The sequence below is a fragment of the Scardinius erythrophthalmus genome, assembly GCF_964197995.2.
Source record: "Scardinius erythrophthalmus genome assembly, chromosome: 10".
NCBI classification, from domain to species: Eukaryota; Metazoa; Chordata; class Actinopteri; order Cypriniformes; family Leuciscidae; genus Scardinius; species Scardinius erythrophthalmus.
In genome coordinates this window covers 3,111,977-3,136,377 of record NC_138230.1, presented here as the reverse complement: position 1 = coordinate 3,136,377, position 24,401 = coordinate 3,111,977, and the positions used below count along the sequence as shown (strand labels likewise).

Here is a 24,401-nt window from a genome sequence, read left to right as displayed (position 1 = left end):
TTAAGTGAAATATTAGCTTATATAAGATGAAAATTGATGGGGAAAAAATCTGATAAAATATTTTTCTTGTTCCTGACTTCCAGTTCGATGCGCATGAAGCCACAGCAAAGGCATCTGGGTAAACGGCTGTCATTATTGTTAGTCTTTGTAGATGTGGGTAATGGTTTGTGTATCTCCAAAACAATAGAATAGACACATGTGAACTCCACTGCGTATATACATACAAACAACAGAAACTGAAACAGTTCAATCACGTCAGTGCAAATCCCATGTGTAAACTGGAGCAGTGAAGGTCAAAGGTCAAAGGTCAGGCCAGTATAAATCCCTCATGTGTGTGTGTGGTGTCCTCAGCTCAGGCTGTGACCGTCGGTCTCGTCGGGCTGTATCTGTATTTTGTCAGAGATGGAGTAGAGCGGCTCGCTGGCGTGTGTGTCATCGGATGAACAGCAGCGGTTCCTGATGAGTTTGTACAGAGCCACGGCTGGGATCACCAGCGCCGGAACGCCGGACAGGATGAAGATGATCACGTAAATCCAGTCCGGGTACGAGCGCGTCGCCAGCAGAGGGAAGTTCTCCTGTCAATCACACACACACACACACACGGGCCTTGATCAGACACTCACTCTCAGTTATTATATTATATTATATATTATTATTAGTCATCTTTATGTATGTCTAAGTGTAATAAATAAATATGAATAATAAACAGATGAGTAATAAATAAATACATATTAATAATAAATAAATATATAAACAAATGAGTAATACATAAAGAGCGATAAATAAACTTTTAATGCATTGAAGAAATGATAACTGCGTCAGGCTGAAACTAGCAAAAAACACTCGCTGCATTGCGCTGGGTGTACGATTGGGCCCGAAGTGTATAATTGCATATATATGAGTATATATGATATGCACGTACCGACTCGGGGTCCCAGGCGATGTACGTCAGCTCTTTGCTCACAGTCGTGATTAAGTAGAACAGGAATATGACCAGAACTATGAGAGGACTGATCACTCTCCAGGTGGCCTGCCAGAAGAAGTTGGGCTTGTGCCCGATCATGAACTCGATGTCGTCATTGAACCTGCGTACAGAAATCATGCACAGCGTCACAAACCAATCATCATCCAGCTGCAGTCGTGTGGCTTGGCATGCATATCTCACTTGCCAACATTCATTTTTCCATGCATCCTTGCCATACACTCACCTGTCGATCCCATAAATGTAAGATACAGCCATCATCTCACAGAAGGCAATGATCAGTAAAGGAATGGATCCTGCAAAGCTGTCGAACAGAGCCAGCCAATAGTCACCAGAACCCTGAGCGAAGATGATCGCAAGACCAAAAGAGACCAAACACACCAGACCTGAAACACAATGAAAGCACAGAAGATCCAGTAATTAGTTCAACATCACCAGAAATCTATTTTTATGGAATATTGCAGTTTATTCTGGTGATTTATGGGTGAACAGCATTAAATTCATGTTCCTCATAATCTTGAATCAGAATACCCCCCCCCCCTTCTGTGATGATGTGGGCCAATAGCAAACCACAACCATCCAATCAATTCCCACAGACAAAATCAAGCCCTGCCCACATTTGTTCCAGAAGCGTTTCACTCAGATTTACAGTGAAAGCAAAAATTATTCAGACACTAGATATAATTTTTTATATTTTTCTACAAGTGTGTGCAGGACACTATAGTTCATTTATGTAAGTGAGGAGAGCAAAATAAAGTAAACTGTGACATATTAAACCCAAATATTCTTCATATAGTGACTACCAGTGACATTAATAAATATTTGGGACCAAAAAGGATTCAGACACTTTGAGCTGATCATGTTTTGCTGAAGTGTGTTTTCTTTAATTACTAATGCTCTTTTTACACACAGACTGAACACAATGAAGCATTGCTTGGTGATTGGTTGAGCTAAACTGGTATTATCTAATTGTGTAGTTAAATTTAACAGCTGACAGATATTCAACATAATTCATGTGTGAGTAAGTCTAACAGAAGGACGGACAAAACCAGTCAAATATCAACTGAGTTCTGCTCATATTTTATTACCATGTTCTAAACTATAGCGAATAAACTGTGATAATGTGAGAGATGTTGAAGGAGTCTGAATACATTTTGGTTTGACTGTAAGACAAGCACTAATTCCGTTTCATGCCGACTTCATTCTGTGTATTTGTACCTGTGTAAACCTCCTTCGGCCATTTCTTGGGGAGCAGGTTGAGGTCCTGGAGAGGAGCGACGACACCTTCAACGCTCCCGAACATGGTGGACAGTCCCAGACAGAAGAGCATGATGAAGAACAGCACTGACCAGATTGGAGAGACAGGCATCTTGGTGATGGCCTCGGTGAACACGATGAAGGCCAAGCCGGTTCCCTCGACGCCCTGTGACAGATTATAACAGGACAGGGTTCGTACACGGTGCTTGAAGTAGATTTTTTTCAATTGAAGTCCTGGAAAACCCTTATTAAAACAGCCATATTTATGAATATTAAGTGTAGCGTCAGTTCCGACAGGTCACGTTAGTCAAGCTCTCATCAGTGACTCTCAGCTGATCCACGTCTACCTATAGGAATACGACGCCGATCACCGTATTCATATATAAGCTCCTTCAGTATTATCAGCAGCTATCGTGTTTCTCAGGAGCCGATTACCCTCCTCCCTCCCCAACTCCTCTCTCTTCTCAGGAGCCGATAACCCTCCTCCCTTCCCAACTCCTCTCTCTTCTCAGGAGCCGATTACCCTCCTCCCTTCCCAGCTCCTCTCGCTTCTCAGGAGCTGATAACCCTCCTCCCTCCCCAACTCCTCTCGCTTCTCAGGAGCCAATAACCCTCCTCCCTCCCCAACTCCTCTCGCTTCTCAGGAGCCAATAACCCTCCTCCCTCCCCAGCTCCTCTCGCTTCTCAGGAGCTGATAACCCTCCTCCCTCCCCAACTCCTCTCGCTTCTCAGGAGCCAATAACCCTCCTCCCTCCCCAGCTCCTCTCGCTTCTCAGGAGCCGATTACCCTCCTCCCTCCCCAACTCCTCTCGCTTCTCGGGAGCCGATAACCCTCCTCCCTCCCCAGCTCCTCTCGCTTCTCAGGAGCCAATTACCCTCCTCCCTCCCCAACTCCTCTCTCTTCTCAGGAGCCGATTACCCTCCTCCCTCCCCAGCTCCTCTCGCTTCTCAGGAGCCGATTACCCTCCTCCCTCCCCAGCTCCTCTCTCTTCTCAGGAGCCGATAACCCTCCTCCCTCCCCAACTCCTCTCGTTTCTCAGGAGCCGATAACCCTCCTCCCTTCCTAACTCCTCTCGCTTCTCAGGAGCCGATTACCCTCCTCCCTCCCCAACTCCTCTCGCTTCTCAGGAGCCGATTACCCTCCTCCCTCCCCAACTCCTCTCGTTTCTCAGGAGCTGATTACCCTCCTCCATCCCCAGCTCCTCTCGCTTCTCAGGAGCCGATTACCCTCCTCCCTCCCCAACTCCTCTCGCTTCTCAGGAGCCGATAACCCTCCTCCCTCCCCAGCTCCTCTCGTTTCTCAGGAGCTGATAACCCTCCTCCCTCCCCAACTCCTCTCGCTTCTCAGGAGCCGATTACCCTCCTCCCTCCCCAGCTCCTCTCGCTTCTCAGAAGCCGATAACCCTCCTCCCTCCCCAACTCCTCTCGTTTCTCAGGAGCCGATAACCCTCCTCCCTTCCTAACTCCTCTCGCTTCTCAGGAGCCGATTACCCTCCTCCCTCCCCAGCTCCTCTCGCTTCTCAGAAGCCGATAACCCTCCTCCCTCCCCAACTCCTCTCGCTTCTCAGGAGCCGATTACCCTCCTCCCTCCCCAACTCCTCTCGTTTCTCAGGAGCCGATTACCCTCCTCCCTCCCCAACTCCTCTCGTTTCTCAGGAGCTGATTACCTTCCTCCCTCCCCAGCTCCTCTCGCTTCTCAGGAGCCGATTACCCTCCTCCCTCCCCAACTCCTCTCGCTTCTCAGGAGCCGATTACCCTCCTCCCTCCCCAGCTCCTCTCGCTTCTCAGGAGCCGATTACCCTCCTCCCTCCCCAACTCCTCTCGTTTCTCAGGAGCCGATTACCCTCCTCCCTCCCAACTCCTCTCGTTTCTCAGGAGCTGATTACCTTCCTCCCTCCCCAGCTCCTCTCGCTTCTCAGGAGCCGATTACCCTCCTCCCTCCCCAGCTCCTCTCGCTTCTCAGGAGCCGATTACCCTCTTCCCTCCCCAGCTCCTCTCGTTTCTCAGGAGCTGATTACCTTCCTCCCTCCCCAGCTCCTCTCGCTTCTCAGGAGCCGATTACCCTCCTCCCTCCCCAACTCCTCTCGCTTCTCAGGAGCCGATAACCCTCCTCCCTCCCCAGCTCCTCTCGCTTCTCAGGAGCCGATTACCCTCCTCCCTCCCCAACTCCTCTCGTTTCTCAGGAGCCGATTACCCTCCTCCCTCCCCAACTCCTCTCGTTTCTCAGGAGCTGATTACCTTCCTCCCTCCCCAGCTCCTCTCGCTTCTCAGGAGCCGATTACCCTCCTCCCTCCCCAGCTCCTCTCGCTTCTCAGGAGCCGATTACCCTCCTCCCTCCCCAACTCCTCTCGCTTCTCAGGAGCCGATTACCCTCCTCCCTCCCCAACTCCTCTCGTTTCTCAGGAGCCGATTACCTTCCTCCCTCCCCAGCTCCTCTCGCTTCTCAGGAGCTGATTACCTTCCTCCCTCCCCAGCTCCTCTCGCTTCTCAGGAGCCGATTACCCTCCTCCCTCCCCAGCTCCTCTCGCTTCTCAGGAGCCGATTACCCTCTTCCCTCCCCAGCTCCTCTTGTTTCTCAGGAGCCGATTACCCTCCTCCCTCCCCAGCTCCTCTCGCTTCTCAGGAGCCGATTACCCTCCTCCCTCCCCAACTCCTCTCGCTTCTCAGGAGCCGATAACCCTCCTCCCTCCCCAACTCCTCTCGCTTCTCAGGAGCCGATTACCCTCCTCCCTCCCCAACTCCTCTCGTTTCTCAGGAGCCGATTACCCTCCTCCCTCCCCAACTCCTCTCGTTTCTCAGGAGCTGATTACCTTCCTCCCTCCCCAGCTCCTCTCGCTTCTCAGGAGCCGATTACCCTCCTCCCTCCCCAGCTCCTCTCGCTTCTCAGGAGCCGATTACCCTCCTCCCTCCCCAGCTCCACCTGCTCTCTGTCAGGATTTGGCATTCTGATTCCTTTTGAATCAGAATAAATTCTCGAATTATGTTGCACTTTAAAATCTTGAATTAATGATATCTACAATACATTCATGATGGTTCTGTTCTGTTTACCCTAAGGATGGTTATTGCTGCTCTTATCCATGCTTGGCTAACCAGAACAGAACCAGACCGCCAATCCAAGATGTATGCTAACTGTCAATCGTATTTGACGATAGTAGTCCTGACAGAAAAGTGTTTGAATTATTGAAAGACATTATACATGCATACATTTTTCTTCAAAAAAACACAAAAAGATTTTTTTCACGCAAAAATAATGATGCAGCCCGTCTGATATAGATATTGAGCCATTTCACATTTATATTAGCGCAGGGTTCATACAATGTGCTTAAAATGCTCAAAAGTTCAGGAAAACCCTTGAAAACAGCCATATTTATGAAAAGGTACTTAAAAAGTGCTTGAATTAGTGAAAGACAATATATGTGAAATTAGTGTTTAATTTTATCGATAGAACAATCTTTTCACACAGAATTAACGCTGCAGCTCGTCTGATACAGATATAGAGCCATTTCGCATGGCTATGAGTGTGATATTGCTCATAAATATCCAAGTATATGATACAGCTTTTATTCTTCAGGTCAATCATATATTCATGGAAAGAAATTAGTTTGAATAAGGAAAGTGATATCTTTGTCATAGAATCCTTTCAATGGTTAAGGGGATTTCATATGATGGGCTTGAATAGGATTTTGAAATCCTATTAAAATTGCATTTCTGGAATATCTTTTTTAGAATTTGAAAGATATTACAGATATTGGTTGAAATATTTGATTGTATTCCTTGAAAACCAAAAACAGTAGTGCTAGAAAGGTCCTGGAGTTTAATTGAATCCGTACAAACACTGATGCGGTTAGCTAGATCTGCTGCTTGTTTACTCTCGCTATCATGACCCTCAGTTAGAAACGCTGTAATCGATCTCTCTCACACACACACACACACACACACACACACACACACACACACACACACACACACACACACACACCTGACTGAGTAAGGTCTGCATGTTGCAGGTCTTGAGCTGGAGCTCCTGAATCATGGCTGGTGTTGTAACACACACACACACACACACACACACACACACACCTGGCTGAGGAAGGTCTGCATGTCGCAGGTCTTGAGCTGGAGCTCCTGAATGATGGCTGGTGTTGTAACACACACACACACACACACACACACACCTGGCTGAGGAAGGTCTGCATGTCGCAGGTCTTGAGCTGGAGCTCCTGAATGACGGCTGGTGCCGTGTTGTTGAGATGCTGAAGAACACTGTTATAGTTGCTCTCTGTGACGTTTCCCTCCGGCAGATCAAACGTGTTCATCAGAGCCAGGATGTTACTGTCGAGTAACAAAAGCGCAAACTGAGTAAATTCTCTTAAATAAATTTGAAAACGATAAAAATATAAAATTACATATTTTTGTTTATTCATTTTCTTGTTTATTCTTAAAGGTAAAGCGGAGGATCTTTCCAAATTTTAGATAAGACCCGCCCTCTTCACTTTTTGAAAAGTTTGATTGATTCACCAGAATGATTGACAATTAGGAGGACCAATAGTATAGGTTACCCACCAGGAAGTAAAACATCCTCCACTATACATTTAATATACTTTATTTTTTAAATTCTGAAAAAATATATACATAAAATATTTAATATAATATAGCCTATAACAAAATATATTATAATGTGTTCATGTGTGTATATATATATATATGTGTGTGTTTGTGTGTGTGTATATATATACACTCACCTAAAGGATTATTAGGAACACCTGTTCAATTTCTCATTAATGCAATTATCTAATCAACCAATCACATGGCAGCTGCTTCAATGCATTTAGGGGTGTGGTCCTGGTCAAGACAATCTCCTGAACTCCAAACTGAATGCCAGAATGGGAAAGAAAGGTGATTTAAGCAATTTTGAGCGTGGCATGGTTGTTGGTGCCAGACGGGCCGGTCTGAGTATTTCACAATCTGCTCAGTTACTGGGATTTTCACGCACAACCATTTCTAAGGTTTACAAAGAATGGTGTGAAAAGGGAAAAACATCCAGTATGCGGCAGTCCTGTGGGCGAAAATGCCTTGTTGATGCTAGAGGTCAGAGGAGAATGGGCCGACTGATTCAAGCTGATAGAAGAGCAACTTTGACTGAAATAACCACTCGTTACAACCGAGGTCTGCAGCAAAGCATTTGTGAAGCCACAACACGCACAACCTTGAGGCGGATGGGCTACAACAGCAGAAGACCCCACCGGGTACCACTCATCTCCACTACAAATAGGAAAAAGAGGCTACAATTTGCACGAGCTCACCAAAATTGGACAGTTGAAGACTGGAAAAATGTTGCCTGGTCTGATGAGTCTCGATTTCTGTTGAGACATTCAGATGGTAGAGTCAGAATTTGGCGTAAACAGAATGAGAACATGGATCCATCATGCCTTGTTACCACTGTGCAGGCTGGTGGTGGTGGTGTAATGGTGTGGGGGATGTTTTCTTGGCACACTTTAGGCCCCTTAGTGCCAATTGGGCATCGTTTAAATGCCACGGCCTACCTGAGCATTGTTTCTGACCATGTCCATCCCTTTATGACCACCATGTACCCATCCTCTGATGGCTACTTCCAGCAGGATAATGCACCATGTCACAAAGCTCGAATCATTTCAAATTGGTTTCTTGAACATGCCAATGAGTTCACTGTACTAAAATGGCCCCCACAGTCACCAGATCTCAACCCAATAGAGCATCTTTGGGATGTGGTGGAACGGGAGCTTCGTGCCCTGGATGTGCATCCCACAAATCTCCATCAACTGCAAGATGCTATCCTATCAATATGGGCCAACATTTCTAAAGAATGCTTTCAGCACCTTGTTGAATCAATGCCACGTAGAATTAAGGCAGTTCTGAGGGCGAAAGGGGGTCAAACACAGTATTAGTATGGTGTTCCTAATAATCCTTTAGGTGAGTGTGTATATATATATATATATATATATATATTCATGTATATGATTTATAAATTATTATATGTATTTCAATATATATATATATATATATATATATATGTTATTAAATAAAAATATCAAAATATATTGTAATTTGTTCAATGTGTTTATTTAAAATAGAAATATATGTATTTTAACATGAATGTTATATATATATATTAAATATATTTATTTGATTTGTGTATATAAAACATTATAATAATGTACATTAAATCATATAAAATGCATAAAATAATTTATATATTTATTAAATATATACTTATTGAAATATATTTCATAATATATTTAATACATTTTAAAATAAATATAAGTAAAATATCAAATATATTGTAATCTGTTAAATGTTTTATATTTATCAAATGTTTATTTAAAATACATATGTATATACAATTATATAATTATATAATATAATTCATATAGGCTATTTTATTAAATATATATATTTCTTTATTTTTAAATATAAAAAAGAAAAATAGCAAATATATTGAAATCTATGCAATATGTTTATTAAATATATGCATTTTATTTTTGAAAGATATTAAAAATGTAAAGATAAATTAAATATGGAATTCCTTTCACTGTGGTCACTATAAACTGTTGTTCATTAATAAACTTTTCTTTTTTTTCTTTGTTTTCTACAGAGAAAACAACAGTGTACAGATTTGGAATGTCATGAGAATGAGTAAATAATGGCGACTATTATTTTTTGTTTAACTATTCCTGTACAGTTGTGTGTATAATGTCAGATCTGCCCCTGCTGTGGTTGTCTCTGATGAACAGTGTGGTTCTGAGAGAGATGCACATGTACCCGTTCAGACAGTCGTCAAACCTCTCGGTGGCCCTGAAGCCGATGATGGAGTAAATCACGATGGCGGCGTAGACCGACGTGAAGCCGTTTATTACAGAGATGATGACGGCGTCCTGCTCACAGTTATTGCTGCAGACGTACAGGAGAACATGTTAGCGAGCCGGGTTTCAAATCACCGGACTATTTGGTTACCAGCCATTCAGAACTTCTACAAGCCAATATATTCTACTGATTTTCATTTCTTATTCAAACAAAATCGTGTCATCCAGCATCTCCTCTCTTCTCTTTCATCCTTTCCACCAAAAATGTGTTTTAGACAGATCAATCCAGTACAAAGAACATAAAAAAAAATGTACAATGTTGGAAAATAAGAATGTCTTTTCTGTTAACCAAATGCTTTTTAATCTTCGCTATTGCTTCAGTGCAAATGAACAAGCGCTGTTATGTGTAGTGTAGTGACGTGTGTGTTCAAGTACGCCAGATATGAGCAGATTCTGCGCAATACACTGTATTTAATATATCATGATGAATCACGAGTATTTGCGCTAAATCTGCGCAGATTTGTCTAACACGATCTTCACCAGCAAACTGAGTAACCATAGTTATACTATCATAGAGTGAACCCTGTTTGCAACGTCATCGTACTGACACAAACTCCCTGCTTTACTCTACAGCTGTGAAGAATACAGAGCTGACGAGACTCACTGCACAGAGTTGTAGCTGGAGAACGAGATGAGTCCTCCAAACGCCAGAGAGAAGGAGTAAAACACCTGAGCTCCAGCGTCCAGCCACGTCGCCGGATTCAGCAGCTCGTCCAGCTGAACACACACCATCCGTGAGGAAACAGCATTCACACACTTACATCATTTACACAGCCCTGCAGTCACAGCTGGATTCGCCTACACTTTAAGTTAATGTTAACCAGCATTAAATTGTTAAATATTGACAAAATATTAGAAAGGCTGAATCAAAGTGAATAACAATAAGCAATAAGTAAGACAATCTCTGTAGAACTGGAGAAATGTGCTCGATAGAAGCAAGTAAATGACGAATAGAAGCGGGCCCAAGACCGAGCCCTGAGGAACACCCCGGGTGACTTTAGACGATTGTGATCGGAAATGTTTAAGTTGAACTGAGTGTGACCAGAGAGATGATCTAAATCAAGACAGGGGTGCCAGTAATGCCAACAGTGTGTGTTTTTGTCATTTTTAACAGTTCTATATATTTTTTATTAGTTTTTATTTTAGTCTGAGTCATTTTGTTGAAGTTGTCATTTTTATTAGTTATTGTTTTTTAATAGTTCTATCTAGTTTTTATTCATTTTTAGTTATTTTAGCTCAAGTTAAACTAAGTGAAAATGAGAAATGTTACTTTGGCATCTAGCTGAAAACAAATACGTTTATTTTTTTAATATTTTATTTTAGCTCAGTTAAGGTTTATTTAATTTTATGTAACTAAAGTGCTTTTTTATGGTTTAACTTTTATTTTAACTATAATAACCCTGTCTACAATGTAATCATATATTAACTAACATGAACTAACCATGAGCAATACATTTGTTACTGTATTTGTTAATCTTTGTTAACGTTAGTTAATAAAAATACAGTCATTGTTTGTTCATGTTAGTTAACAAGATTTTAATAAAGTATTAATAAATGCTGAAATTAACATTAACTTAGATTAATAAATGCTGTAAACGTGCAGTTCATTATTAGTTCATGTTAACTAATATTGTTAACTAACAAAGTTTTCCATACAACCCAAGCGTAAAGTGAACGTACGTCTGGAGTGAAGAGGAACTTGATCCCGCTCACAGAGCCTTTGAGCGTCAGTCCTCTGATGAGGAAGATGGTCAGGACAAGGTACGGTAGTGTGGATGTCACGTACACAGCCTAGAGAGACAGAAACCACACCATCAGTATCCAAACACAGAGCCTGAAACATGAAAACCTGACATTTATTAAAACCCTTCTGCCGTGCTGAAAATCCTTCTCCTAATTTTGTGTTCTTTTAAATTGCTTGAAAATCTCATTACGTTATATTATCACCAAATATTGAATTAAATATTTTTATCAACTAGTTTTCTTTCTTTTCAGAGCTGATAGATCGTAGGCCTCACTGATCTGAGAAAACTTCAAGTTCATATCAATGAGGCCTACGATCTATCAGATCCAAAAAGAAACACACAACCAATGATAACTGTAAGAAAACAAGCTGATGAAAATATTTAATTCAATATTTGGTGATAACATAGCGTAATGAGAGATTTATAAGCAGTTTTTTTGTTGGCGGGTCATTTTTGACCCGTAACACCACGAGTGTAACAAGGTGGAGAGAGGAAAACTTCTTTTGGGAAGTTGTTACACCCTATAAGAGCAAATCAGTAAGTTTTAGTCCAATGCACTTGACATTAATCAGTATTTTTTTATCAGCTACGGTTCAAAATGACCTGAACACGAAGCACATTTCTCATTTAAAATACTCATGTCGTTTAATAGAAAAAAAAACTCATGGAATTTGTTGTTAAGATTACTTGAAATTAATTCACTAAATTTCATGCAGTAATAAAAAAAATAAGTTCTGCATTTAATGAAATATGCTTAAATAAATAGTCATTATTTTGGTTGTGAATGTACTTTAGTATCATGAAAATCTCATCCCCCCTGTGGTGAAAATCCAGCTTTTAATGTAGTTTATGTGTCTATGTGGTGTTTTTAATGTGCTTTAAGACAAACCATGTGTAAGTTCATAAGTCGACAGCATTGCTGAGTATTTCCTCCTTAAAACTGCAGTGAACCAAAGACAGTCTCAAACACACGCTTTGAAATCGCTGGTGTTTCTGACGTCACAAACTACCTTGTAACCAATCAGATCAACGTGTGATCGTCAACCAGTGGATCTCTGAGCTGAGGGAGTGAGTGGAGGCGGGGCTCATTTGCATATTCATAGAAGCGCGCATACTAAATGAGGCAAGGGTGTCGAGTTACGTTCAAGATATTTTAAGCCATATAGAATTTTTTTTACTGCTTACCTAAAATCAATTACTAACCCTGAGAAGTGAATTAGCAGCGTAACATGTGAAACTAGATAACCCGAGGTCAACCAAGGCATATATCTGGGTGTGGATGTTCTAGTTAAGCATTAGCTTGTGCACAGACACCAACACTAAAAAAAAATATAAAAAAAATCATAAAACTGATAATCGGAGGAAACTGATACGCTGTACATGTTTTACACTATTATAAAAAGAGCACAAAGGTCAGCTGTAAAGATACCAAACGCCGCTAATGGGGTCCAAAACAACACGGAAGCCCACTGATTTTCCCTGTGTGGTCCAGAGTGATATGAGAGCAGTACATGAGGTGTAAGTGTGATGGCCGAGAGCTTGCACCTTCCCGGTGGTCTCGATGCCTCTCAGACAGCAGACCCAGAGAAGAGTCCAGGCGCAGAACAAACACAAGACGATCCACCACTGCAGACCTCCAGAGTCCCCGATCACCGGCGTCGTGTTCAGAGTCTCTCTGTACCAGAAATAATCCACCGGAGAGCTGCGCTCGCACTCCGACACAAACCCTGCTCACACACACACACACACACCTGGATCTGTAAATCTGCCAGTGTCAAACCTTACAGTCATGCTTCAAAATTATTTGTGACCATAGACATTGGTGATATCTGAAATACGCTGTCCATTGATGTAGGTTTGTTAGGATAAGACAACTATCTGAAAATCTGGAATCTGAGGGTGCAAAAAAATCGAAACATTGAGAAAATCTCCTTTAAAGTTGGCGATTGTGCTGCATTCACTCACAGAAATACATGTTTTATATATTTACGGTAGGAAATTTACAAATATCTTCATGGAACATGATCTTTACCTAATATACCTAATATATAATGGATAATTGTGTGTAAAACCCATACACTATATTGTTGGCTATTGCCACAGATACACCCGTGCGACATGTGACTGTTTTGTGGTCCAGGGTCAGATTTCATCAAGATTCAACAGACATTACATTACAGGCATGCACATTTACACACAATAAAAAAAAAAAATAATAATAAAAAAAGGAAGTCCCCCAGTGGTGTAAATCCAGCTGTTAATGTAGTTTATGTGTCTATGTGGTGTTTTTAATCTGCTTTAAGACAAACCATGTGTAAATTCATAAGTCGACAGCATTGCTGAGTATTTCCTCCTTAAAACTGCAGTGAACCAAAGACAGTCTCAAACACACGCTTTGAAATCGCTGGTGTTTCTGACGTCACAAACTACCTTGTAACCAATCAGATCAACGTGTGATCGTCAACCAGTGGATCTCTGAGCTGAGTGAGTGAGTGTCGAGTTACAGTCAAGATATCTCAAGGCATTGCTTTAAATATGTCATTTTGGTGACCAAAAGGGAGTTTTAAGGGATACAATTATTGACTTCAGGGGGACTTTAAATTTAATTTAAAAAAGAATTAAAAATAGTAAATGTAATAAAAAATAAAATACATATAATAATAAAAGGAAAAGGCAAAACAATCATTTGTTTAATAATAATAATAATAAACAAATAAATAATAAAAATCTTTTGAAAAATGTATCACAATGACGTACTTAAAACAAACAAAAACGAATCTGCCGATGGGAAACAGATGTGTGTTTCCCTGTGAAGGAAGTGTGTTTGACTGACTCAACTGGCAGATGTATGTTCTTGCTTTAATAATAAAACATTTCAGAACACAAACTTATTTTGCTTCATCAGTCAATGTATCTTTATTTAAGAATGTTAAGAAAATAAAAAGCTAAATGTTTTACATGGCAAATATATATATATATATATATATATATATATATTTTTTTTTTTTTTTTTTTTTTTTTTTTTTTTGCCATGTAAAACATTTAGCTTTTTTTATTTGGCGGGTTTTCTGTGGTAGTTGTGTGTGGAGTCAGGTGACCCGTACCTGTCCGGTTCTCATTGACGGGACACTGACTCCAGGGTAAAGGGTCCTGGAACGAGTTGAAGAAGTACCACATGACCCAGGCGATGATGGTGTTGTAGTACATGCCCACCATGAAGGACACCAGCATAGAGGCGATACCTGAGGGCGGGAATCACGAGAATCACCTTTAACACCCCTTCATGAGCGAGTTCACATTGACCTGCAGTGTCTTGCACTATGGTTGATTATGATTTGACTTTTCTAGCTTTAGTTAGTGTGTAATGTTGCTGTTTGATCATAAACAACATCTGCAAAGTTACGATGCTCAAAGTTCAAAGCAAAGGGAGATATTTGCTTTTACAGAAATCACTTTTTAAGGACTACAACAAACGGCTGGTAGAGACTACCGGCTGGTAGAGACTACCCCACCAGGATTTTTACAAAATGGCGGCGCGCATAGTCGCAGCGGCTCAGTGCTCCTTAAAACAATGCGTTATGTGGCTTCTGTTTGTATTATTTTTTGTTGTTAAGACTTCCCGGGCTACACCATATATAATCTACAACAGAGAGGAATTATTGTATATCGGGAGAATATGCAAAGTTCCTGTAACGAGTGTCTTCCAACACTCGCATAATATCTTACCGGGAATAGCCAGAGCACCGGCGTCCCCATGGATTGTTACACCGAATGTCAAGCGCCGGAGGCGGCGGAGGGAACGAAAACAAAAGCGGGGCTGCAGGTCGGGCGTCATGGCTAGGCTAAAGAGGGCTCCTAACAGACCACCACTTCCTAGCCTGTATGTCGCGAACGCCCGATCCCTGGGGAATAAGATGGATGAACTACATTTAGACATATCAAGCCGGACAACCACACGGGACAGCTCTGTGATAATTATCACTGAAAGTTGGCTACACCCGGGGATCCCGGACGCAGCAGTTGAGCTAGCGGGTCGCTCATTACATCGGAGTGACAGAACAGAGAACTCGGGTAAGAGCCGCGGAGGCGGACTGTGCATATATGTGAACAAAGACTGGTGTACAAATTCTACTGTTATTTATAAGCACTGCTCACCTGATCTAGAGCTGCTAGTTGTTAAGTGTAGACCTTTTTATTTGCCACGTGAATTTACTGTCACCGTGGTAACAGCGGTCTACATTCCACCAGACGCAGACCGTAATTTAGCATTAGGTCATGCACTAACAGCTATAGATAAACAGCAAAACAATTATCCAGAAGGCATTTTTATTGTGGCTGGTGATTTTAACCATGTTAATCTTAAAACAGTGTTACCCAGTTTTTATCAGCATGTTAAATGTGCAACACGAGGGAATAACATACTGGACTGTGTATACTCTAATATTAAAAAGGGATACAGAGCCTTCCCCCTCGCACACCTGGGCCAGTCCGATCACTTGTCACTATCCCTGATTCCGGCATATCGCCCTGTCATTAAAAAGCAGAAGATTACTGTGAGAACTGTTAAGAGGTGGCCTGAAGACGCATCTCTACAGCTACAAGACTGCTTTGAGCGAACAAACTGGACTTTGTTTTTTAATCAGGATGTGAATGAATATGCTTTTACTGTTCTCTGTTACATCAGGACTTGTGTTGAAAATATTACTATCAACACACGCATCAAGATCCCTCCTAACAGAAAACCTTGGATGACGGTGGAGGTCCATGCCCTTCTGAGGGAGCGCAATACAGCATTTAAATCTGGGGACAGAGCACTATATAATACATCAAGGTACAACTTGAAAAAGGGCATCAAGCAGGCAAAAGCAGCATACAAGGAAAAGATAGAGGGTCACTTTACCAATAAAGATCCAACACGTGTGTGGCAAGGAATACAACAAATAACTAATTACAGGGCCAGCCGTGAACCAACTACAAACATTAATGCCTCCTTGGTAGAGGAGCTCAATCACTTCTATACCCGTTTTGAAACATCAGGGCCAGATAATGGAGCTGCTCCCCCCCCTGCTGATACAGATTTTACATTTACAGTAACAGCAGAGGAAGTGAGATGCAGCTTTAGGTCTGTAAACACTAGAAAGGCAGAGGGACCGGATGAGATCCCAGGAAGAGTGTTCAGAGAATGCGCCTACCAGCTCGCAGATGTCTTTGCAGACATATTTAATATGTCTCTGGCCACATCAACCGTACCGACCTGCTTTAAAACAGCAACTATCATTCCAGTGCCTAAGAAAAGTCACATCAGCACCTTGAATGATTATAGACCTGTAGCGCTCACCCCCATTGCTGCAAAGTGCTTTGAGAGGCTGGTGATGAAGCATGTTAAATCTGTTCTTCCTATCAACCTGGACCAGCATCAGTATGCCTACAGGGAAAATAGGTCCACAGAAGATGCAATCATTACAGCCCTCCATAAAGCGCTAACACATCTGGACAAGGGGAAGACATACGTGAGACTACTTTTCATCGATTATAGTTCAGCGTTTAATACTATTATTCCTAATCAGCTGGTCACTAAACTTCTTGACTTGGGTCTTAGCAGCAGCCTGTGTATGTGGATAAAGGATTTCCTGACAGATCGCCCACAGACAGTGAGACTGGGCTCATACCGATCTTCAAGCCTGTCCGTCAGCACTGGAGCACCGCAAGGCTGCGTGTTGAGCCCGTTGTTATATTCCATCTACACGTACGACTGCATCTCCACCCACCCCTCGAACACAATGATAAAATTTGCGGATGATACAACTGTGGTGGGAGAAATCTCAAACGACAATGAGAATGCATACAGAGATGAAGTTGACAGACTGACAGGATGGTGCAAAAACAACAATTTGACCATGAATGTTAAGAAAACAAAGGAGATAATAGTGGACTTCAGAAGGTGTAAGGAGGACCCTCAACCCCTCATAATTAATGGTGAGGAAGTGGAAAAGGTATCATGTTTTAAATTCTTGGGGATCATGATCTCAGAGGACCTCAAATGGGAGATAAATACTACCGCTATGGTTAAAAAGGCGCAACAGCGACTTTACTTTTTAAGAACACTCAAAAGGAGCCATTTGCCTGCTGAGCTTCTTAAGATCTTTTATCAATGTGCCATAGAAAGTGTCATAACATACGGGATTTCTGCATGGTATGCTAATAGCACAGGGAAGGACAGGAAATCTCTTGATCGAGTTATAAGATCTGCTGAAAAAACCATTGGACTTCCCCTGAACCGACTGGATGATATTTTTAAGATCCGCTGCCTCCGCCGAGCACGTAACATTCTACAGGACGAGACACACCCCTCAAACCATCTTTTCTCCCTGCTTCCATCTGGCAGACGGTACCGGGCTCTTAGAGCACGGACTTCCAGGCTGCAGAACAGTTTCATCGCAAGGGCCATTGCAGAACTGAATAATTATACACTCCTACCTCCCAGTCAGCACAGTTGCACTTTATAGGAACGGACTTTATGTCATGGAACTTAAGTGTAATGTTGGATGCTCTGTTATTTTTAACTATATTTATTGTGTGAATGTGTATATGAATGCGAGTATTGTTTTCTTAGAGGATGCACAAGCAAATTTCGTTGTATGGTACTACTGCACAATGACAATAAAATTTACTTTACTTTACTTTACTACACCACATTCCTCCCGCGTTAGTGACATCACAAACCCTTAAATTTACATAAACTCCGCCCCCGGGACACGATTATAGATTATTAAGACTAAATATGCTAATCAGTGACTAGAAGATAACTACACATCAGCTTCATAAATTCATCAACTAACCATTCAGAAATGTCCTGTTGCTTCTACATGTTGTCACTTCTTGAGTCTCTCCATCATTGTCTGACTTCACTTTGAACATAAAAGGCTAAAAGTTTTTGAAATTTTCAGTGTGCGTCTTTGTGAGGTAATCAGAGCTGCTAACACACACACACACACACACACACACACAAGCTCTTGAAGCTCCGCCCCCTGTGCCGGGAGCAGCAGCTCATTTGCACTTAAAGGGACACACACAAAAACTGTGTGTTTTTGCTCACCCCAAAAAAGTGACAACTTTAACATGTTATATAAAAATATCTGTGGGGTATTTTGAGCTAAAACTTAACATACATGGGGACATCAGAGACTTATTTAACATCTTGTGAAAGGGCATTATACCACCCCTTTAACACTCACAGACTCCAGTGACGACATCTTTTGTCAGCCACCGTAACTTCTGTTGGGTGCAATTCGCAACCTCACCACTAGATGTCGCTGAAACTTACACACTGCACCTTTAACAATGAGTGTCTTGCTTTTACACTCACCAACTCCAGTGAGATACGGGTTGATGGATCTCCAGACGCCGACGCTGCCCTTCCTCAGTCTCTGTCCGATGGCAAACTCCAGATGCAGGAGCGGGATTCCCTCCAGAACCAGGAGGATCAGGAACGGGATCATAAACGCTCCTGGAAAACAGTCGGTCAGGTCATTTATTTTCAGCTGCATAAACTCCTGTTATCCATTTTATGGCACACCATTTCCTTTATGGTGATTATAGTTATTTTAAATGATCCCTATTGAAGTTGAAATTGCAAAAGCAACATCAAATCAAACTCTAGATTGTTTAGATCTTTTTATTGATGCTTTTCAATCAGAGAGTTACTAAAAGAAAGACAATACAGTTTCAACATAAATCCAGCTGAAATTAAGCATTTAAGCACAATTAAACATTGAACCTAATTGATTTTTCTGTCCAGGTTCTTGCGTTATGTTTTGTATTGTGTACTGTATATTAGTATATAGTGTAAACGAGTGTTTTTGCTCTGTCATTCTGCAGCAGCTGTTTTGGAAACAAAGTGATGACATCAAACATCTGAATCTTTATCTGAGCGTTTGACTCTTATCAGCTCGAAGCTTCGAAAGTCCACATGATGATGAAGATAACCTAAGCTGAAGGTGAAGTCACTTCATGTATGATCATCATGATCATGCGCTTTCATATCTCAGATTTCTGTTCCTGTGTTTCATTGACGTCTCAGATGTTTCTCCTCTGGAGAACCCGACACAAACAGCTGTCCTACAGTAAGAGTATAGAGATATAAAATCAACGTGGAGAAGCTCATGTTTGAGTTCATATGGAGATCGCAGACCTAACCTGAAACAGATCTGAGCACAGTTTGAGACATGGTTGAGATCTTTTCCCTTTCCCGCAGTTTGAGCCGCATCGGTTGTTGAACTGTCGGAAATACTGGTTAACCGATGACGTTTTTCTTGAAGTTCTGTGACTCTTTCTCATTTAGGGTCATGAATAGGGGTTGGGAATTCTGGAATCGAATACTTGAGGTCAGGAATCGGATACTTGTTATAAAGTAAACATTTCTTGTTATAAATTTTTTTTTTATCGATTCCTTTGTGAGCATTTCAATATGACTCAAGCGACTTGGATCAATGCAGCTCTTAAAGTGACAGAGGCCTAATATTCCTGCCGTCTCTATAACACTAATTAAAAGATAAAATTAACTCGTTCTTGACTGAATAACTTTTGTATCTATATTTGTAATGAATATTTTATTCATAAAGTGCAGTGTTTTTTTTACATTTGATTAGTTTCTGTAATACCTGAAAATCTTAAAACACTGTTTATTTTAATCATATCTTTGTTCAGTTGTATCTATTTGTTCTTTTTTAATTCCTGATTGTTTACTTGTCTTTAATAATGATTGAAGTTTATATTAGTTCGGCTAGTTGTTCTTCTATGGTGTTATAAACCACAGGCAAACACTCCTTGTGTGAGTGTTCTTTATCATGTTGATCTCTGTTCATGATATTCAGATACAATTAAATGTTGTGCAATAAGACTAAATGTGAATGATATCTAAGTGTTTTTTAACCTAATTGGAATCAAATTAGGAATCGATAAGAATTGGAATCATTAAAATTCAAACGATCCCCAAGCCTAGTCATGCAAGGTGTAAAACTCTGAGGCGTTGCGTGTGGATGTGCGTACCGAACTTCTTTTACGATTATAATGTTTGCGGGTCAATTTGACCCACATATTTCATGGTTAAAGGCCGGTGCACAGACCAAAAATAAAACGTTTTGATGTATTTTGTTATGTCAACTACCCTGCAATTGGCGGAACTTTACTCTGTTGATTGACTGATATATTAATATCAGTTCATGCATGTTAATTTCACTGGGAATCGAACCCATGATTTTGGCGTTGCGAGCGTCGTGATTCTACTGTTTGTTTTGAATTTTCTGAAAAACCTACTTCTAGACCATTGCTCTGATTTTCACCAAAATTGAACCAGATCATCTTCAGACCATGCCGACATGACCTGAGGCTACCTGCACAGTTTCTGCACAGTGCCACCTAGTGGTCAGGAGATATGAAGAAATTGACATTTTTGCTTATAACTTCTGACCGTTTTGGCCAAAAACTGGTGTCTTTAGATTCGGTGCAGGATGCCGAGTCAAACGAGAGCAAAATTTTCCCATATGCCATTTTGGTTGTCGGCCATTTTGAATTTTGTCATTTTGTCAATCATCGTTAAGAAACTTGGTAAGTGTTATCGGCACCATGACAAACAAACGGCACAAAATTTCCAAAAATGCAAATAACTTTGGATTAAATTAGCCTATTGTAATGATACTTGTCTTGATAGATTCCTTGGGTCTTGCCGAGAACATGAAATCAATTTTGCCATAGTCTGTCGAACTTCCTGTCTGCCCGCTACGTTTCACGTACGTGTACAAAATTCGGTACATACATGTAATGACCCAATACCTACAAAAAAGCATATTGGCGCGTAGGCCTAAACACAACAGGAAGTCAGCCATTTTGAACTTCCTCTCAGATTTTTGCGCAGTTTTTGCCATTTTCAGGCCTCGTACTTTAACGAACTCCTCCTACAGTTTTAATTTGATCATCTTCAAATTTGGTGAGTGTAATCTTAAGGCCTTTGCGACGTTAAATTACGAACATCTTGAGTTTTCGTCGAAGGGCGGGTCCTCGGCGGCCTGACAAATTTTGATGTTTCGCCATGAAACAGGAAGTTGCTGTAACTCAGGCATGGAATGTCCAATCTGCCCCAAACTTCACACTTTTGATAAGCGTTCTGTCCTGAACACATGACCATGCTCATATTCAGTTATAGTCATAGCTCCACCTGCTGGCAACAGGAAGTGACATGTTTAACATTGTTGTGGACTCCTTATAACATTAAAAAAGAGCCAGCAAGTGCTAAACATGCTAGCAACAAACTAGAAACATGCTAAATCATGCTAGCAAACACTTAGCTAAGAGCTAAAGCATGCTATTAATGCAATTAAATAGGAATTTGCTGTAACTCAGGCATGGAATGTCCAATCTGCCCCAAACTTACTATGTAACATTCTAGAACATGCTAAACATCCTAGCAACACTTAGCTAAGTGCTAAAGCATGTTAGAAGTGATAAAGTGATAAGTTGTTGTAACTTAAGCATACAATGTCCAATCTGCCCCAAACCAAGAGTCCTGCCCTGAACACATCTACATGGCGATATTCAGTTATAGTCATAGCGCCACCTACTGGCAACAGGAAGTGACATGATTACCCCGTAATCCATTACTAGCCACATACTAAAATATGCCATTGTGTTCTAAACATGCTAGCGATACTTAGCTGAGTGATAAAGTATGCTTTTATCACCATAATAAAGGACATTTTTGTAACTGACTTTGACATACTCCTCCTATATTTACCTATGCACATTGCCCACCGTGCTCTGTCTTTCTAAAGCCACTGGGTGGCAGTGGCACGGGTCAAGTCAAGTCAAGTCATCTTTATTTATATAGCGCTTTTAACAATGTAGATTGTTTCAAAGCAGCTTTACAGAGATAAACGTATAATTTAAGGTAAGATTGTTTTGGCTTTATAGCGGTTCCTTAATAAAGTTACTTTCCAGCTAAAGTTAGTTTTGACTGATTCGCTTCCGTCGCAACGATCATTGCACGGGTGCGAGGGCCCTTTCATCGCTGCTTGCAGCTTTAATTATTTCTCTATATTTGCAACGGTCACCAGCTGGAGTGCCCTTGAGAGCCACGGGAGGGCACTCCATATCAGACTATTGTCATTCCCTCACAAAATACATTTTCCATAACTCACTGCCCGGACTCTTCATCCATTATCACATTCACCTGTGTCTCATTACATTGTTTAGTTCACCCCATATACAGTAAGCCTGGTTTTCTCATTCATTCTCTGCGAAGTCTTGTTTAGTGTTACACTTCAATTCCGAGCATTCTCCCTGGTTTCATGTCTCATGGTTTTTGGATTTCTTGCCTGTTCCGTGGATTACTCTTTTGCCCATGTTCTTTGCCTTGTTGTGTTTGTTTGTGTGGACTGCCTGCCTGTGTTTGACCCTGCCTGTACTTTGGATTACGTCTTTGGAGTACCCTGTTCAATAAGTACTGCATTTGGATCCTCAACCTTTGTGTCTCAGAGCAGTTCGTGACAATATTAAACTAGCAAACAGACACATGGAGACGTTCAGCATTTCTGAATGGAAACTTCCATTCAGTTTTAATAGCGAAATCAATCTGGTGTTCAATAGCAGTGGAAGCATCTGTCGCTCTCCTGAAGTTGAATTAATGTTTAACTATAATCGTTTTAAGTGGCTGCTTTCAGCCCATTACGAGCCTTTGGGTTTTATGAGGCGTGTTTATAGTGGTCTTTCTGTGGATCCATCATATGCGTATGAAAACACACAGCATTACATCACTTCCATCTTTAAAAAGCTAACAAACATTGGAGTGTTTATGGGTTGTACTATTTACTATTCCCAGAAACACTTTTAGACGAATTGCTTTTAATACATTGATCTATTTACAAAATTTACAAGCCAATTTTTTCTCTAAATCAAATATTTTCATGCATCGCTCCTTAAAAACTATCTTAAAAATGTCTTGATCTCATTATATTACATGCAAAACATCAAATCAAGTGGCTTTGATGGTAAATGAAGCACAAAACAACTGTTGTTGGGTTTGAAATGCTAAAAGATGTCGTTTTGAACATGAAGTCTGTCAGTTTTTGCAGTTAGTTAGTTAGTTAGTTAGTTAGTTAGTTAGTTAGTTAGTTAGTTAGTTAGTTAGTTAGTGGATGATGTTGCTAGTTAATTTAATTATGAACTTGAGCAGAACTGACCTCATACATGCACTAAAAATCACTGATTCAAACAAACTGAGACTTCAGACATTAGTGCACTCAAAAAAATATTTAAGATTTATGTATTTGAATTGCATATAAAACTTTCGACTTACACAGTTTTAACACAAAGTTGTCAGATTTGTGTTTTAAATAGACAATAACCAGGTTCATATATTTATCATCAATACATTTAATTAGTTTCAATCTCATGCATTTTAACTGAATATTGCTTGTTTCCTTTCAACCATATTCATACTTTTCAACTGAACACATATGAACACATTTATGCTGATTCTGAGCAATTTGAATAAATGCACTTCTGAAAATGTGATCTTTTGAATACGATCAGATAGATGCAAATAGTTAAACTTTACCGTGATTTTTCTGAGCTCGATTGACAAATGTGCATCATATTAAGTTTGTCAGTTTATGTTAAAACTGTGTGATACAAATGCATGGAAGATTTAAATTAGTGCTGGGCAATGATTCATCGCATCCAAAATAAATGTCTGTGTTTACTGTGTGTAATTATTTTGAATATATATGTATAAGTCTCTGTGCATGTCTAACTCTCTCATGTGTAAGTTTTCTATGTTTCCAGGTAAGGAGAAGGATAAATGTGTGTGTGTGTGTGAGTGTGTGTGTCACCTCCTCCGTGGCTCTGGCACAGATACGGGAACCTCCAGACGTTCCCCAGTCCCACACAGAAGCCCACACAGGTCAGCATGTACTGGGTCTTGTTGTCCCACTGCGGGCGTTCTCCAGCCTCCTCCAGCTCCAGCTTCTCCAGCTCGGCGTGAGAGGGGATCCGCTCATCCAGACCCGGGTTCGGGAGCTTCAGCTTCAGCCTCATCCTCACACTGCAGGGGGATCGAGTAGCGGACCGGTGCTCAGGGAAGTGTGTGTTCTCTCTCAGAGATGAAGAGATGCAGTGATGACAGGAGATGCCAATAAATACTGGCAGTGACTTTCACATGGTGACCTTTAGCACTGACATCCCACACACACACACACACACACACACACTCACACATATGCCGTTTTGACAGGTTAAACTCGAGGTGTGAGTTCAAGGTTTGTCTGGTTGGAAAGGGCAGGTAATCATATCTGTGCATTCTTGCATTTTGAAAATATTTTTTGTTATAAAAAATATATTTTATTCAGCGAGGACACGTTAACGTTTTTAAAAGTGACATTTATAATGTTACAAAAGATTCTATTTCAGACTTCTTTGGAACAGCATGTGTCTGAAATAGAATCTTTTGTAACATTATAAATGTCA

At 41.0% G+C, this 24,401-nt stretch overlaps 1 protein-coding gene across 1 annotated transcript; it reads right to left on the bottom strand.

Annotated features, from left to right (window-relative positions):
• Positions 1–347: 347 nt before the first annotated feature.
• slc6a19a.2 (solute carrier family 6 member 19a, tandem duplicate 2) lies at positions 348–23,972 on the bottom strand (the record flags this gene model as incomplete). Its single annotated transcript, XM_081375723.1, has 12 exons — positions 348–575; positions 923–1,085; positions 1,209–1,368; positions 2,201–2,405; positions 6,415–6,571; positions 9,038–9,166; positions 9,743–9,855; positions 10,819–10,929; positions 12,429–12,610; positions 13,988–14,125; positions 18,250–18,390; positions 23,768–23,972. 12 exons carry the CDS (start codon positions 23,970–23,972, stop codon positions 348–350), a joined length of 1,932 nt encoding a protein of 643 aa, XP_081231849.1.
• Positions 23,973–24,401: the final 429 nt, after the last annotated feature.